General features: G+C 50.6%; 1 protein-coding gene across 2 annotated transcripts in view; it reads right to left on the bottom strand.

Annotated features, from left to right (window-relative positions):
* The window catches only part of Rnf220 (ring finger protein 220), a 227,063-nt gene that overhangs the window by 30,816 nt on the left and 179,759 nt on the right, over window positions 1–16,488 (bottom strand). For both annotated transcript variants that reach the window (XM_041652340.1, XM_041652341.1), the window contains exon 3: window positions 5,012–5,144. In XM_041652340.1, coding sequence (XP_041508274.1) covers window positions 5,012–5,144 — 133 coding nt within the window. The remainder of the gene's footprint in view (window positions 1–5,011; window positions 5,145–16,488) is intronic.

The following is a 16,488-nucleotide window of genomic DNA, read 5'->3' as shown; positions in this document are numbered from 1 at the left end:
ACTTCCCAGTGGAGGCTGTTTCCAGCCCAGAGGCCAGCTCTTGTAGAATCTCTCAGCTCAAGTCCCACCAGCCAAGCCTCACTTTCAGCTCTCTGAATGCTCCATGCCCAAGGCTGATTCTTCTTAATGGGTGGAGACTCCTGTCTAGGGGCCACAGAGGGGTCCCGGACCCAGCCCTTTCATCTGCCTGCAATCTTCAGCCCCCATCGATGCCCTTGTCCCTCTCTCTGTATGCACATATCTAGTCCTCAGCCCAACACCATCCCAGAAGCATCTCAGCCTCCGCTTACCTGGAACCCTACCTGTTGCTTCCTCTCTCTGACGGCAGACATTACCTCTGCCACACTCCCAACCATCCAGCTCAGAATGGTTTCTCCTAGTAAGGACCCTAGCTAACTCCCTTGACTTCTTGTTCTGTCCTCTTAATTCCCTCTTCTGTGGCCCCCACCTCCAGCCATTGTCCTAGGGCAGCCTCATCAGTTGTCCCCTGGACCCTTGATTTGCCTCCCTGTCTCTTCCCCACAGCCTACTCTCCGTACTGGCACGTGATGTCTCATTAACACGTGGGATATCCTTGTACATGGAAGGCCCTCCTGACTCTGTCCTTAGTAGCCAAGTCCTTGTGTCTAAGGACCTTATGAAGGTTCTAGAGGGGGGAAGGCAGGATCAGGTGAGGTGAAGGAGGGTTATGGGTGTAACTTGGAAAAACCTAGTGTGGAGCAGGTTGGAACTTTGACTGCTCTTCCTGTAGGGACTTGATTGCTCATGGCACCTGGGAATGTTCCTCTCTGGGAGAGTGGTTCTTTCAGGGTGTGTGTGCCCTGAGCTGTGTGGGAATGAGGTATGTGTGCATGTATACATGTGTGTCAAGCCAGTGTTGGTGAAAACCAGCCTCGTTGGCTTAGGAACTGGAAAGCCCTTGCTTCTTTTGTGAGCCCCCAGGTGTGTAGAAATAACATAGGACCTGCTCTAGGCTGTTGGGCAGTCCAGGTCAGAAGGCAGAAGAGGTCCACCTAGGAAGTTCCAAAAGTAGAACCACCTGCGAGGTTAGCCTGGCGGCAGCACCCTCAATCTCAGATGGGCTAGGCTGAGGAAGGAGCAGAGAGGGCAGAGGAGGTCAAGGCAAGGCAATAGGAGGAAAGGGGGCAGGTTATGGAGAACAGAGAAGGATCCAGCTGAGGAAACAAAGAGAGAGCAGCCAAAGGGGACAGGCATAAGGCCCGGAGGAAGCCAGAGAGCTGGAGAGCTGGGGAGGTAGACTTGGCCACAGGTTGTGAATGGGGAGGCCCACATTTGGGCTTCTGCCTCCTGAGGGACTCAGTTTCCCATCCGTAAATGGGTCTGTCTGTTTAGAATGCTGATGTTGGGGAGAAGGAAGGTGGGTGGGGTGAATCTCAGGAGCCCCGGTATTTCTGTCATCTTTTCCCAATCTGTTTTGCCCCTCCTCGGGCTCACCCCATAACCAGCAGGGGGCGGGGACAAGGGCAGCCAGGCCGGGGACCCTCCGCCTGCGCTGCCCATCAGCCCGGAGGGAGCTGACATGCTCCTTGGGAATTTATCACGCACCCAATTACAATGTTAATTGGCAAGTTCCTGAAATCAATTAATTCGCAAATTTTTTCCAATTAAAAATCCAGATAAATCACAAGGGCGGCGGCGGGGCTGGTCCAGCCCGCAGTCCGGTGGGCGCAGCGGCCGCGGGGAGGGGGCGCGCGTGGAGAGGGGGCGGCGGGTGCGGCTGCCCTTGAACGCCTTTGCCGGCCGGTCCGACTGTCAGCGCGCCGGGCGCGGCGGGGCCGAGACAGATAAAACCATCGACCCGTCGCCGCCAGCGCTTCGGCTTTATCGATCCGACGGGAATTTCACTTGCTGTGCAGATCCCGCTGTCCGGCTGTCAGACACCCAGTGGGGAGGAGGGCGTGCCAGGGGCGCAGGGCGTGCACGTGCTGAGGGCAGCGTGGGCATTAGGGGGTGCAGGGATGGGCCGGGACGTGAGCCGACAGTCGCGAGGTGTGGGTGCTCCGAGAAACGTGGATAATGAGGGATTTATGCAGGGTCACGAGCAGGGGTAGAAGGAGAAGGGAGTGGGAGATGCCCTGGGCGGTGAGGGGGGAACACTCGCTAAGGAGGCAAAAAGAGCTGTTTTCCAGAGGAAGCACACTGCCCAAATGGGCTCCACAGGTTCCTCTCTTCTGTTTGTGGTTGAGGACCCCTTCACAGGAAGCATATTACCCAGAACTCCTGGGACAGCCTGCAGGTTGCTTCACTTTCTGCCGCTGGCAGGCCAATCCCAGGTTTGTGACTGATGGAGGAGGGGAGGCGAAGAGCGGGGCATTAGTGTCAAGACTGCTTGAGAACAAATCTTATCTTTTTTTTTTTTAAATATTTATTTATTTATTATGTATACAATGTTCTGTCTGTGTGTACATCTGCAGGCCAGAAGAGGGCACCAGACCTCATTACAGATGGTTGTGAGCCACCATGTGGTTGCTGGGAATTGAACTCAGGACCTTTGGAAGAGTAGGCAATGCTCTTAACCACCGAGCCATCTCTCCAGCCCCACAAATCTTATCTTTTACTGCTAAGTGGGCAACCTTAGAGAAGTCACTTAACATGTTTGTGCCTCAGTTTCCTCATCTGTAAAATGGGAGTCTTACCTAGCAACGGGCTGGCTAGACATCTGAACGTGGTCCCATGAGGTTGCATTGCCTAGTGACAGTGTAATCTAAGTACACTCCATGATGCTCACATGGAAAAAATATCTAAGGATGTATACCCATCATTAAGCAATGCATGACTGTATCACCTACCTCGGAGTGAAGAATAAAGCATCTGCCAGATAGTGAATGTTCCACGAGGTTCATTATTATTATTACCCTAGTATAGCGTTTGTGGGCCTTTTAAAGGGTGACCACAGATTCTTTTGGCATTTGTGTCTCTAGGAATAAGAGCTCTTAGAGCATAATTCTCCTCCCTTGAGTATGGACTGGGCTGGGCTGGAGGGGTGGCTCAGTTGTTAAAGGCTAGGCTTATGGGCTGGGCTAGGTGATTCCCTCCCTCCCTTGTTCCTCTCTCCATCTATTCCTTCCTGCCTCCTTCCCTTTCTGCCTGCCTACTCCTCTCTCTCTCTCTCTCTCTCTCTCTCTCTCTCTCTCTCTCTCCCAGTACAGTCTCACTATTGTAGCTCAGGCTGGCCTCAAATTCCAGGTACTCCTGCCTCGTCTCTGGAATTACAGGTATGAGTTGCCACACCCAGGAATGACCTGGAGATAGACTGTTCTAGCGTGGAGTGCTAGTGTGTAGGTAAACTTTAGGGGATCATATGCTGTGGGCAGTCAGCTGGAGGGATACTCAAGGCAGCTTTGAAGAGATGCTGAGGAGTGAGGCTTCCTGCCGATAGCCCACACAAGTTAGCCATCTTGGAAACATCCTGCAATCCTCCGCACGATTTTCACTTTAGCTTCAGGAAAGAACCAGAGCTGGTGGCCATAGCTACTCATGATCATGTAACTGTGTTGTTCTGGAGCTGATGAGCCATGGAAGCTGAGACAATTTTTTTCTTTTTCTTTTTTTCTTTTCGTGTGTGTGTAGGTCAAAGGGCAACTTCGTGGAGTTAGTTATCTCCTTCCACCTTCACTGGGTACTGACGAGTGAAACTCAAGTCCTAGAGCTTGTGTGGCAAAAGCCTTCACCCCTGAGCCTTCTCACTGATCCTGACAAACGTCTTAAGTCATTAAGGTTTGGGGCGGTTTGTAATGGCCCATAGGTGACTAGTACTCTTCCTTCAAAATCCCTCCCTTAGGAAACCTTCTCTGCTCCCATCTGAAGGGTCACACAGCGCTGGCTCCTCCCACGCAGCAGCTGTTACCTCTCAGGGCTTGTCACCTCTCCCAATCCTTGTTCAGGCCCAGCTTCCCAGGACAGAGGTCATTTGGGACCCCTTGCATCACTCAGGTCTAACGACTTGAAACGAGCAAGGGGCAGGAATGGAGTAGGCTGTTCTGAGGATGACAGGAGCCTAGCTCCAACCCATGTGCTCTTTTATAATCTCATCTGGCCACTCCCCCATCAGAAGGAGGTATGGGTCCTCCTCACCTTGCATTTGAGTGGGTTCATAGTGCCTCGATCAATAGATCAAGGAAGTGACTTTAAATGACCCTCAAGGCTCAGTCTGAAAAGGTGACTTGGGCTGGGACGTAGCCCAGCAGTAGAGAAAGGCTCTGGTTTGATCTTTAGCAGCACCCTCCCACCCTCCTACCTCAGTGTTCCGTCTTGTTGGCTAGAACGTTTTATTTTGGAGACCTAAGATGCCATGTAAGAAGCCAAAGCACCCCAAGGCTACCAAGTGATGGGGAAGCCCAGGGCAAGTAGAGAAAGCAAGAGTCCATCACCAGACATGCGAGTGAGGAACCTCTAGACGGTCCCAGCTCCCAGCTGAGCATTCAACATCTGGACCCCTCTGGACCCTGCCTCAATTCCTGACCCCAAAGATCGTTTGAACAAAATGGAACAGCTGCTTTATAGTGCTCAGATTAAAGGTAATTAGTTACTTTCTCGTCTGTCCCAAAAAGGTTCGGCCCAGTCCTTCAGGCAAGGACAGAGGAGAGCTAGGAGTGGGCTTGGGTTGGAACGCACTTAAGCACTTTCCCAAGATTTTCACAGTTGTTGAGATGTATGGAGAAGGTGCTGCTTCTCCCCTGAACAACAGGGCAGGGCTGGACTTCTGATAGAACTGCTGGACCCCAGATCAGATTTGATCCTGCCTCAAGGCCCTGCAGGGTAGTTCTGGGCTTGTGTCAGTGGCTGGCTCCCTGTCTAGTTTCCCTCAGTCTGAGACTGGAATCTGAGATGCACTTTCCTCAACCCCCCATACCCCAATAAAGCAAGAAGAAAAACAGCCGAAAGCACAGAAGGGCCACAAGGGCCCGGCTTCTCCCCAGAGGCTCACGTGAAGTCTAGCAGCTAACAGAGTGGAACCCCCCAGCAGGCAGACGCCCCATAGGTGGCTTACCTGGCAGGCAGTTGGGCCAGCTGCTCCAGTTCCTGCTCCATATGCTCCTGCAACTCGCTGGGCCTCAACAGGACTTGGCAGATGGGGCAGATCGGGGCTTGACTGTCAAACAACGCTACTGCTTTCTTCTTACCTAGCCAGGGAAGGAGAACAGACACTTAGAGCAGAGCTAGGCTCTAGAAGGAAAGCCAGAGTCCCAGGCCTTCAGCCCAAGTCTACTGTTGCTTTCTAGAGATTCTGAGCCTAGAAAAGGGGTGAGAGGTATAAGTGATAGCTTCAGAGGCCATGGCCATAAATGATGTCTTCTCTGCCCCTCTTGGAAATCTACTGGGGCACAACCAATGCTCTGTGCAAAAAAACTTTGATCACTCCATTTCACACGCGTTTAATCAGCACCCAGAACGTCGAATGCTCCTTGTCTCTCCTTTTCTCAAGGCTTTCACATTCCCAGGGTTAGAGAAGGAAGAAAAGAGAAAGGAGGGTTCAGCAAACATTCCCTTGGGTTTTTCTTTTTCTTTTTCTTTTTTTTTTTTTGAGACAGGGTTTCTCAGTCTTGGCTGTCATGAAACTTACTCTTTAGACCAGGCTGGACTCGAACTCACAGAGATCCACCTGCCTCTGCCCCCAAGTGATGGGAGTAAAGGTGTGCTGTGAGCCACCACACCCAGTCCTTGTTTTCTTCTGACCCAGGACCCATGCCAGGCAAAGGCAGGGGTCGTCCCAGCATGGAATGCATTTTCTCTCTTTTCTCCACTTTCCCCCAAGGTTACGTCTTCAGCTTCTGCCCTCCTCATTCTGTGGGCTGGGTGAGCTTATTTGTCCTCTGGTTATAACTGCCAGGTCCTCCCGTAGACCGCATTCTTTCTACCTCTCTCGACCTGGCATCCCTCTATGCTATTATCCTAATGTCTAATGGACGTCAATACCTGGGTGTCTCCTAAGAATTTAAACCTCAACTCCTCAAACTCGAGGTCTTCTACCACTGCTTACAAACCTGCTCTTCCTCCGGCGGTGTCTGCCTCTGGTAGGACATCTTCCTGTACCGCGTCACCCATTCCTGTCACCTTAGCCTTACAGTGTGTTCTCTTCCTTGCCCTACTCCCCCCCTCCCATGTTCACTTAATGACCAAGTCTTGTCCATTATGTTACTTGTTTTTTTTTTTTTAAATATTTGTGCTGGGTGTGGTGGTAGATGCCTTTACTCCCAGCACTTGGGAGGCAGAGGCAGGTGGGCTTTTGAGTTTAAGGCCAGACTACTCCACTGAGTTCCAAGAAACCCAAGGCTACACAGAGAAACTGTCTCAAAATAAAATAAAGAGTATTTTGTGTGTGTATTTATGTATGAGTGTATGAGCGTGGATGTGTGTGTATTTAGTGTCAGTGTATGAGCATGGGTGTGTGTGTGTATGTATGTATGAGTGTATGAGCATGAGTGTGTGTATTTATGTATGAGTGTGTGTGTATTTATGTGTCAGTGTATGAGTGTGTGTGTGTATTTATGTATGAGTGTATGAGCATGAGTGTGTGTATTTATGTATGAGTGTGTGTGTATTTATGTGTCAGTGTATGAGCGTGTGTGTGTGTTTACGTATGAGTGTATGAGCGTGGGTGTGTGTATTTATGAGTGTATGAGTATGGGTGTGTGTGTATTTATGTATAAGTGTGTGTGTATTTATGTATGAGTGTATGAGTATGTGTGTGTGTATTTATGTGTGAGTGTATGAGCGTGGGTGTGTGTATTTATGAGTGTATGAGTATGGGTGTGTGTGTATTTATGTATGAGTGTGTGTGTATTTATGTATGAGTGTATGAGTATGTGTGTGTGTGTATTTATGTGTGAGTGTATGAGCGTGGGTGTGTGTATTTATGAGTGTATGAGTATGGGTGTGTGTGTATTTATGTATGAGTGTGTGTATTTATGTATGAGTGTATGAGCATGTGTGTGTGTGTATTTATGTGTGAGTGTATGAGCGTGTGTGTGTATTTATGTGTGAGTGTATGAGCGTGTGTGTGTGTATTTATGTATGAGTGTATGAGCGTGTGTGTGTGTATTTATGAGTGTATGAGTATGGGTGTGTGTGTATTTATGTGTGAGTGTATGAGCGTGGGTGTGTGTATTTATGTGTGAGTGTATGAGCGTGGGTGTGTGTACCAGAGTGCACATGTGGAGGTTGGAAGACAACTTTAGGAATTCCACTTTTTGAGGCAGGGTCTTTCTTCTTCTTTAGGAATTTTATCTTTTTTATTTTATTAAAGATTAGTAGATGATTAAGTGCATGTGTATGCATGTGCACCACATGAGTGTCTAGTGCCCACCAAGGTCAGAGAACATTGGGTCCCCTGGAACTGGAGTTAGAGATGATTTGTAAGCTGCTATGTGGGTGCTGGGAATTGAACCTGGATCCTTTGCAAGATCAACAAGTGTTCTTAACCTGTAAACCATCTCTCCAGCCACTCGGGCCTCTCTTGTTTCTACTTTGTCACATATCCCAAGACTCCAGGTAATCCTCTTGTCTCTCCCTCCCATCTTGCTGCAGGAATGCTGGGATTACAGATGTGAGCCACTGCATTTTTACATGTGTTCCAGGGACTGAATTCAGGTCATCGGGCTTGTAAGGCAAGAACTTTTACCTGCTGAGAAATCTCCCTGGCCCTTCTTCTATACTTGAGGTTCACATTCTTTCCTTTGAGGTCTCACTACTTATTTTTTGAAATTTTATTCATTTTTATTTTGTGTGTATCAGTGTTGACCTTGATGTATATCTGCACTATGTGTGTGCAGTTCCCTCGGAGGCCAGAAGAGGGTATCGGATACCCTGTGACTGGGTTTACAGATGGTTGCGGTTCTTCTATGGGACTGAGCCATCTATCCATTCCCAGTAGGTCCCATTTCTTCTGCTGGATAACCTCACAGGTCTCTTGTCAATCTCACTGATTCTGAGTTTTCTCTTTCTAGAATGCCATCTGGGTGTGATGGCTCATGCCTGTAATCCCTGAGGAGGTCAAGGCAGGGGGACTATTGTAAGGTTAAGGCTAACGTGCACTAAAAAGTGAGTTACAGACTAGCCTAGGCTACAGAAAAAGACTCTGTCTCAAAAAAAAAAAAACAATCATCCTGGTGGTAGTGGCACACCCTTTTAATCCCAGCTCTCAGGAGGCAGAAGCAGGTAGATCTTTGTGAGTTCGAGGCCAGTCTGGTCTACAGAGTGAGTTCCAGGACAGTCAAGGCTACACAGAGAAATCCAGAAACAAACCCAACCAACCAACATTTCTCCAATACATGTGCTCATGGAGGGCTGACGGCACAGAGCACACCATTCTAGGAAGGACCCTCTGGGTTGCTTCGTTCATTCTCCTTTAGACTCGAGAGTCCCTCTTTTCTCCCATCCAGTGCTCCCCAGTCTGCTCACAGGCACGGTGTTGAGAAAATCTATTCATTCAGAAATATTACTAGCTCTGACTGGTAATGGAGCCTTGACTGTAGGAAGACATGAGTGTGTAGTACTAGAGACAGAACCAGAGCTTTGCATATACTTGGCAAGGGCTCTTCCAGTAAACCACACCCCAGCCCCCAATGCAAAGACTTCCTTAGCTTGAGCCTCTATGTTCTGCCTTGCTCTTCCCTCTGGTAGCTGGAGAAGGTCACAATCACTTCAGACAGATAAAGACCATGTCAGTGATGACTCTGGTACAGAGGTGAGTAGGGTTGCCAGATTAAATACGGAGACCCAGTGAAATTTTGTTTTAGATACACAATGAGTTCTTGAAAAAGGTATAATTATGTCCCAAATATTGCAAGGGATATATTGATACTAGATATCATTGATTTTTCCAAAATTAAGTTTACCTGGATGTCTTATATTTTTATTTGCTAAATCTAGCAACAGTTTACCTGAGGGAACACCCAGGTCAGGCTAAGAATGAGCAGCTACCCTGCTTTGACACAAACTGAGGAGAATTACAGCTCCCTGGATGCCTGCATTGAGTCACCTGCTGGCTCTAAGGACAGAGCAATTCATTGTGTGTGTGCACATGCATGTGTGTGTGCGTGTTCTGGGTAGTGCAAAAAGTGAAGCCTTAACCAAAGCCATGTACTTGAAATATCATAGCCTTCACTGAGCTGGGCTATCAGCTGTGAAGGCTTCCAGGGTGCTGTGATTGGGTAGGAGGGGCTCCAGCCTGTGTGGCTAGATCTTTAAGGAAGGGAAGTAGTTCTACCATTTGTGGTCACACTGTGTGCCTTGGTAGCTGTGCCTCTGGTGTTTAGGAGGCACAAAGTGCTGGAAGACAGTGCTGAGTAGAAGCAGATCCAGGAGGGCTCTGGTCTCAGTTCTGCCTCTCGGGCAGCCTCAGGGGTGGGTGAGGCCCTAGGAATTCTCCAGACTATCTTCTACAGACAGGGAAATGGAGGCTCAGAATTGGATAGGGACTTCGAGCTTGGCTTTTGGTCTCAAGGCTTCGTTTATTCAACAAACATTTATAAGATGGTTATTCTATTTCAGCAGTATTCGAAGGAGAACTGGAATCAGAGATAAAACACAGTCTTGATTTCTAAGGGATTACAAGTTAGTGGTAAAGTCAGTAGGGAAAGCCAGGTAGTGTGGGTGAGAGCTAGGAGGGAGGCAGGAGCGAGGAGGGCACTATTAGAGGGCTGGAGGCTCTACAGGAGATGGCTGGGTACCCAGTGGGAAGCACCAAAGGTGAGTAAGGGAGACTCTGAGGTGTAAAGGGGAAAGTGGCAGAAGAGCAGGCTGGAGGGAGGATGGCACACACAAGGTGTAGAAATGTCAGGGGCTCTACCCCTTTGGGGCTAGGATGCCAAGTTCGGGTCTTTAGGTTTTCTAGAGTACAGGTCCTGCTCTGCATCTGGGGTTAGAGGTTATCACACACTTATTCTCTCGTCTTGCTGACGTGTGCTTTTCTCAACTCAATCTCAGTTTCCTTACTGGGAGCCTCGGACCCTTTCCTTAGCTCCCAGCTTTAGGAGGAGCCCCACGGGGGGGGGGGGGGGCATCAACTTGTAGTCTATGCCCTCTATCTCACCTTCATTGCTCAGAGGTTAGAGTGGCAGGTGTCAGTGTAGCCACGCATTGCCCCCCTTGCTTCCCCTCCCCCGCTGTGTTCCCTATAATTTTATATTGAGACCTGTGGTCATGACGTGGATTTTACTGCACTAACGACATGGCCTGCCCAGGTTTAATGACAAAATCCATACTCTGGCCCTGGGCCTGCTCCTCGTTTGCATAATTCCCAGAATACAGCTCCCTGAAGCTTTTGACCTGGGCCATTACAGTGGCCATAAAATGGGCCATAAAACCACTGGGGATGGCCAAGAGGAGGGGCCCATGGTCTTGCTGGGGTGGGAATGAAGCCTTCATCCACCCCCCCCACCACACACACCTGTCCTAGGCTCAAATGGAGTCATCTTCTGGGTCTTCCATTCCGCCTTTCCCAGAATCTGGGAGTCCATTCAGGCTAGTGAGAAGTGAGGAACCCTCTGGACAGGCCTTCAGAGCTTGCTCTTCCCACACAAGGCTCCCTTCTCCAGCACTGTGGGCAGCACCACAGGTAGGTGGCCAGAGCCACCAGAGGCAGCCTGCCGGTGACACTGGCTCCTTGAGTAGCCCTCACTCCAGCCCTTGGCATGTCCTCTCTACAGCCAGGCAAGGCCTTTTGCGACAGGTGGGTGTAGGTTTTCCATTCCTATTTGAATCCTAGCACTCTCCTGCGAGGACCTAGCTTCCCAGGAGGTCAAGAGCCAGGCTGAGCACAGTGGGGAGGCGCGGTGAACGCGAGGGATTGGGGACAGGGACTGGGCTGAGCTGTCAGTGCTAAAGATGATGAATGGGGGAGGTGAGGCGGGAGGCCCAATGTTATCGGCTGTAGATGGCGGGCTCGAGCGCTCCCCGCTTTTGCTAATCCCCGGGCGCTGCCTCAGCCCTAGCACTGATAACGAGGAAATGGGACTGACAACAATTTTTAGCTGAGAGATTCTTCACCAAAATGCCAGGCGGCCGGAGGTCTGACAGCGCCTGATTGAGTGTGTGAGTGTGTGTGTGGGGGACGCCCGCCACCCGCTCTCCTCCCATGCAAAGATGGATCGCTCATTCCGCCTCCCGTCCACATTCATTACGGCCTCCCTCCCCACCACCCTTGCCACAGTAGGGGCTGCCACCTCCACGGCTCTGCTTGCCATAGGTATCTTCCAAGCAGGAGGAGGGCAGGGAAGGAAGCTGGTCTTCTGACCTCAGCCTTATGCGGGGAAACTGGGCAGGGCCTGAGGCAGTAGGGTCCCACTGTGTAGGTTGTGTGTAGGCTGAAGGGGCCCTGTCCCCTGCTAAGCGGCTAGACTAACTTTACTCCCAGACAGCTGAGGAACTTCAGTGGAAGCTTCTAAGAAGGGTGTTGATTAGGTTGACAGAAAAGGTTAAGCCAGGGCAGTAACCTGCCACCCAGACCTCCAGCCCAGTGTCAACTGCCAAGTGGTTGAGTGGATGGGTGGGGGCTAGATCAGCCCTCTGCTGCCCTCCTCTGTTGGGAATTCCTGACCATTGGGAACACCCACAGCCAGCACTGAACCATTGTTGACCTTGCTGCCCCTCTGGTTGGCCTGTTTGCTTTTTTCCAGTTCTGTTGCCAAGGGGTTCCATTCTCCCTCTCTATTTTTCCAAGCAGCAAGTCCCATCTTTGCTCTGTAGGCCATGAAAGGCTTGGTTTGGTTTGATAGGGAGCGGTTGGTCAGGTCTGTAATATAAAGCTGACACAGGAGGATTTGCATAGTCTAACAGTGAGTTCCAGGCCAGCCTGGGTTATACTGTGAGATCTTGTCTTTAAAAATGTGTAGCTTGCCTGCCTAGGACAGGGAACACGAAATGAGGATGAGGGTAATTCTTATGACAGATGATAAGGAGGCAGGTCTCTTGTAGCCCAGGCTAACTTCAAACTCATTGTATGTTGAGGATGACCTTGAACTTCTGATCTGCTGGGTTCACAGGCAAATACCATCACACTCAATTTACATGGTGCTGGGGAATCACACCTAGGGCTTTGGGCAAGCTTGACAAACACTCAACCAACTGTACCACGTCTCCAGCTGAGACTGCAGCCCTTAAGACTATGTCCTCAGGCACAGGTGTGTCCTGCTTTTCCTCTCCCCACTCCATTCCCCTAAAAGGGGTTTCCATTTTCTAGTGACTGAGACAGAACAAAACAAGCGAAATTCTCCAGCATTAGAGAATTAGCTGTGCTGAACGTGGGCCAGTCACTTGATGACTCTGCACTAGTTTCTCCCTGTGTGAAACAGGGATAATCTAACTCAGGATTCTTGTGAAGACATCCTGAAACCAGAGCTGTGCACAAGTGGGGAGTCATTAATTATCTTTCTAGTCAGACACTGGCACAGGTTTGTTGTTGGTGTCTACCTCTGCCCTGTCCCTGCACCTGGCCATGACCTGTCTTCCCACTGTGACTGAGATGCGCTGCCCTTCAGTAGATGGCTGGCCTTGGCCCTCCAGGCCCCTGGGAAATCTCTCCTGCTCCTCTACACTCATATACTTATCACGCTTTGGGGGGGAGACAATGAGTTATGTTAGGGATGTATGTAGTTTGAGGGACTATGGAAATGCTGGATGATAGGCCCAGGAGACGCCAACACACAAGAACTGAAGCTCATCTCTGCCTACAACAAGGTCTGGCTTAGGGTAAGCCATCAGGAACATCTCCCCCATGAAAGACTGAAGGGCAGTGAGGTCATGGGGAGAGAACACGGCACAGGGAGTCTGGAAGGGAACTGCAATTAGCTCTAGCAGGTGAAGGACATTGAAGGCATCAAGGTCTTGGAGCAGTAAAGAGGAAGAAGAAAGCCAGAAAGTGTGGCACGAAGTTCCACAGAGCAGCGGTTGCCATCCATGCAGTGGAATGTGCTCCGAGGTCAAGAAGTGTCCCAGCCACTCATCCTACCCAGAACACACCATCTCCTTGGCTCTTCAGCCATCCATCATGGACCCAAGCCACCTAATCACTGGTCCCCTCTGCTCTTCCCACTCACCCCTTCCTCCTCCTCTTCTCTCTGAAAACCCCTTGATTGGTGCCTCCACTTAGCTCAGGACAGGAAGAGTTAATGTGCTGACGGACGGCATTTTTTACCTTCAGTCAATATGAACAAGGCCCCAAGACTATGATTCCAAACATCTGGATTTCATCAATATGTGATCTGTCATCGTATATTGGCATTCCCCAGTCCCCGCGCCAGAGCAATGCGGCTGGTTTTATTAATACGTCAAATACATTATCCGTGTAATACACTTGTCTGGCTGGGGCCTCCCGCTGGGGCGGGGCGGCAGATTTGAATGTATGATGAATCAGTTTGCATTACATGTTCGTAAGTCATCATTTGTCAGGATTAATAGGCATCCCTGGTCGAGGAGGTGGGGGTAGGGCAGGCGTCGAGAGATGTGTGTTTAGCTGGGGCCCATACTTATCTGCAGGTGCCCAAGGGTGCCCTGAAAACAGCTGTGCACCCACTTACCCAGACCCCAGGGTAGCAGCTGGCACTCAAGGACAGAGGTGACATTTTCATCTGTCCCAGTGTCACTTGGAACCAAATAAGCCTATTTGTCTCTGACTTGGGCTTGCCAGACAACCAAAAAGATGTACCAAGGGCCTTTTGCACGAGCCAGCTATCTCTCACTCATCCCTAGGACTCAGCCTAGAAGTCTTCCTTCCGGAGAGACTTCCATAACTCCCCCGGACCATATCAGGCGCCTCCCCGGGACTCTGTGTCCCCAGAGCCTCTTGTGTTGCTTCTGTCAGAGCACGTCTGATGTTGCCTGCTCTGTGTCACCATCTTTAGAATGTGACTTTCTGGAGCACAAAAACCCTACCATGCCCACTGCCATAGCCTCAGCAGCTAACAGAGGGCAGAGCGCCAAATAAAAAGTAATAGGGAGAGCAGAAATCAATACATATTCCTGAATTAACAAATAAAGGATTACTGACCTTGCCAGATCCCAAAGACGCAGACATTACCCTGGAGACAAGGGGCTTTCTCCTAATCTAGTCTAGGCTGATCATTCCTTTATTCATGTTCTCCCTCACCTAGTCCTCCTCTTTCCACAAGGCACACACAGACCTCTGCACAGCATCGCGTTCAGCGCATGTGACATATTTACCTGGCTCCAGTACATAAGAATGACAGTTCAAGCTTACATACCCTTGCCACCCTCCTCCTCCCTCCCTGATTGGCATTCACTGTCCGTTCTATGTGGTCTCCTTTCGAGCTCCAGGCACCGGAGCCTGGTTGCTGTCCTGACTCCTACCGTGATAGATGTTAGTAACTGTCTCTAGCAGCACAGGGTGGGTTCGCCGGGCCAGGCAAGACTCCTGGGTGGCCAAACATCTGCAGGGTGCCAGATGGAGGGCAGCCTGTGGAAAGGTTTAGGCTCAAGCTGGAGCTAAAGGCTCAGGGCCAAGGCACAGTTAAAGACACTGAGTCCTGGTCATGGAACCTGACCTTGGTTCCACGAGCCTTTGTTGCTGGAGCCAAGCGCATCAGTTATCAGCTAATCTGTTTGGGGGTCAGGTGCTTCCGGAGCCACTCCTGACTGTGGCTATTCAAATCCTAACTATAGCCCCTCTTCCTCGGTCGAACTATACTTCATTCCCCCATTCCTTTAGCTAATAACTTCCAGATAGTTCCTGTGTTCAGATGGATCATTGGTGATTGGGGCAGGTGGAGCCTCCCAAGTGGTCCCTGAGACTGAAACTAGGCTTACTGCAGTAAAAGGCAGGATTCAGGAATCCGTCCACCTATGAACGATGCCCACATATCATCTCAGATGTCTGGACAGACAAGTGCTTCCACAGGAGTGGACACACACACACACACACACACACACACACACACACACACACGGTCAAGTGTAGCTTGAGTATCCCTGATCATTCTTGCCAGCATGTGGACCAACGCCTCCCTTGTCATAGAGCCCAAATGCTAAGACCGTACTGTTTTAAGAAACAAACTTCAAGTATGCTTTACCCGCTGTTGGCTCTGGGCTTATAAAAATAAAATGGGCGCCTCCACAGCTGTAGGCTGTAAATCCTGAATGGTTGAGGGAGGCAGTGTTACCTGCATTCTAGGCAGATGGGTGGAGCGCCAGGCAATGATGGCAAGGGCCTGTGGGTCTGGACCCATAACGGGCCAGATGCATAGCCTCAGGCACTGCCTGTTGGCCCGGTCCAGGCTGTCTGTTTCTCACAGACTTGTGCAGTCAAAAGAGGCAGAGCCCCAGGGAGAAAGCAAGGACTCAGCTCAGGCGAGGGAGGTAGAGGAAGAGAAGGCCGGGGGTAGGGGGAGGGAACAAGGCAGCCACGCGCTGCTAAGGCTAAGGGGAGCCCTCGCATCTGGAGATCAATTAGCATCAATTACTGACTTCATTTAATTGTCGTCCAAGATGAATTTGTCATTTTTAGCTGGGAATTAATGGGAGACCTTCACCTCTCCCTGGCAGCAGCAGAGGAGCCAACAACGGTCACCTCAGCCTCCTAGGAGCTCAGCATCCCAGCTTTGGGCCAGGGCAGGCAGCTCGTGGGGCTTCTGTTCCATGGGCCAGCTCTGGCCTGGCCTGCTAGGGCCCAGCCCAAGGCGGAGGCTGTAGGTCCCGGGTAGCCATCCTTTGCTGCCTCTGGCTTCAGCTAGAAATTAATTTGCTGGGCTGAGCATGTTTACCTTTTCCCAGCAAAGGCGAGTCGGTAAACAGCAGCCCGGCGGCTGAAATTGAATTGATAACTGCATCAACGTGCCAGATAACGCCTAAAATAATACGCCGATAAGGAAATTCGATTTGATTTGCTGCTGCGCATCAGATTGGCCCCATCTGTAGCTGCCTGTAATCATTTTCAATTGCGTTGGGAAACCTTATTTGTCCTTAAATATTTCTGTCATTTTTCATTGCTGGCGACAGATCCTTAGGCAGGTGGCAGGGGTGCACAGCTTCTGTGGGTACAGGGCGGCGGCCCAAGGAGGAGGAGGAGTGGGACTAGGAGGGAAGGAAGCGGGGAGCAGGCAGCCGGGCGGTGACAGCTGTTCCTCCAATCAATCACGCTGTCGACAGGGAGGGACGACTGGCTGGCAGAAATTGAGTTTGCCTCACAGGGGACGATTGAGCAAATTAATAGCCCATTAGCCAAGCAGTGACCTGAGAAATGAAGGTGCGGGGTTCCTGTTCACTCAGGCCGGCTGGGGTGGGGCAGGGCAGGGGAAGGGTCCAGGGAGGGGACAACCAGGGATGTGTGTGAGGAGGAGAGATGGAGGGACAGATGAGATGGAGAACATGTGTGAGGTCCAACGGAGAGTAGATGATGCAGGAAGAGAGCATCCAAACTGGAGGTGCAGAGAGCCCCAGGAGTGACGCTCTGGGCAGAGGGAGCGGTAACTCTGCCTGAATTCTCTAACCGCCTTCTGGTGAGGACCACAGTTA

This window comes from Microtus oregoni, unplaced genomic scaffold (assembly GCF_018167655.1).
Source record: "Microtus oregoni isolate MIOR12 unplaced genomic scaffold, Mior012 000005F_ref0000423, whole genome shotgun sequence".
NCBI lineage: Eukaryota > Metazoa > Chordata > Mammalia > Rodentia > Cricetidae > Microtus > Microtus oregoni.
The sequence above is the reverse complement of the archived record's forward strand: the minus strand, read 5'-3'. Positions and strand labels throughout refer to the sequence as shown.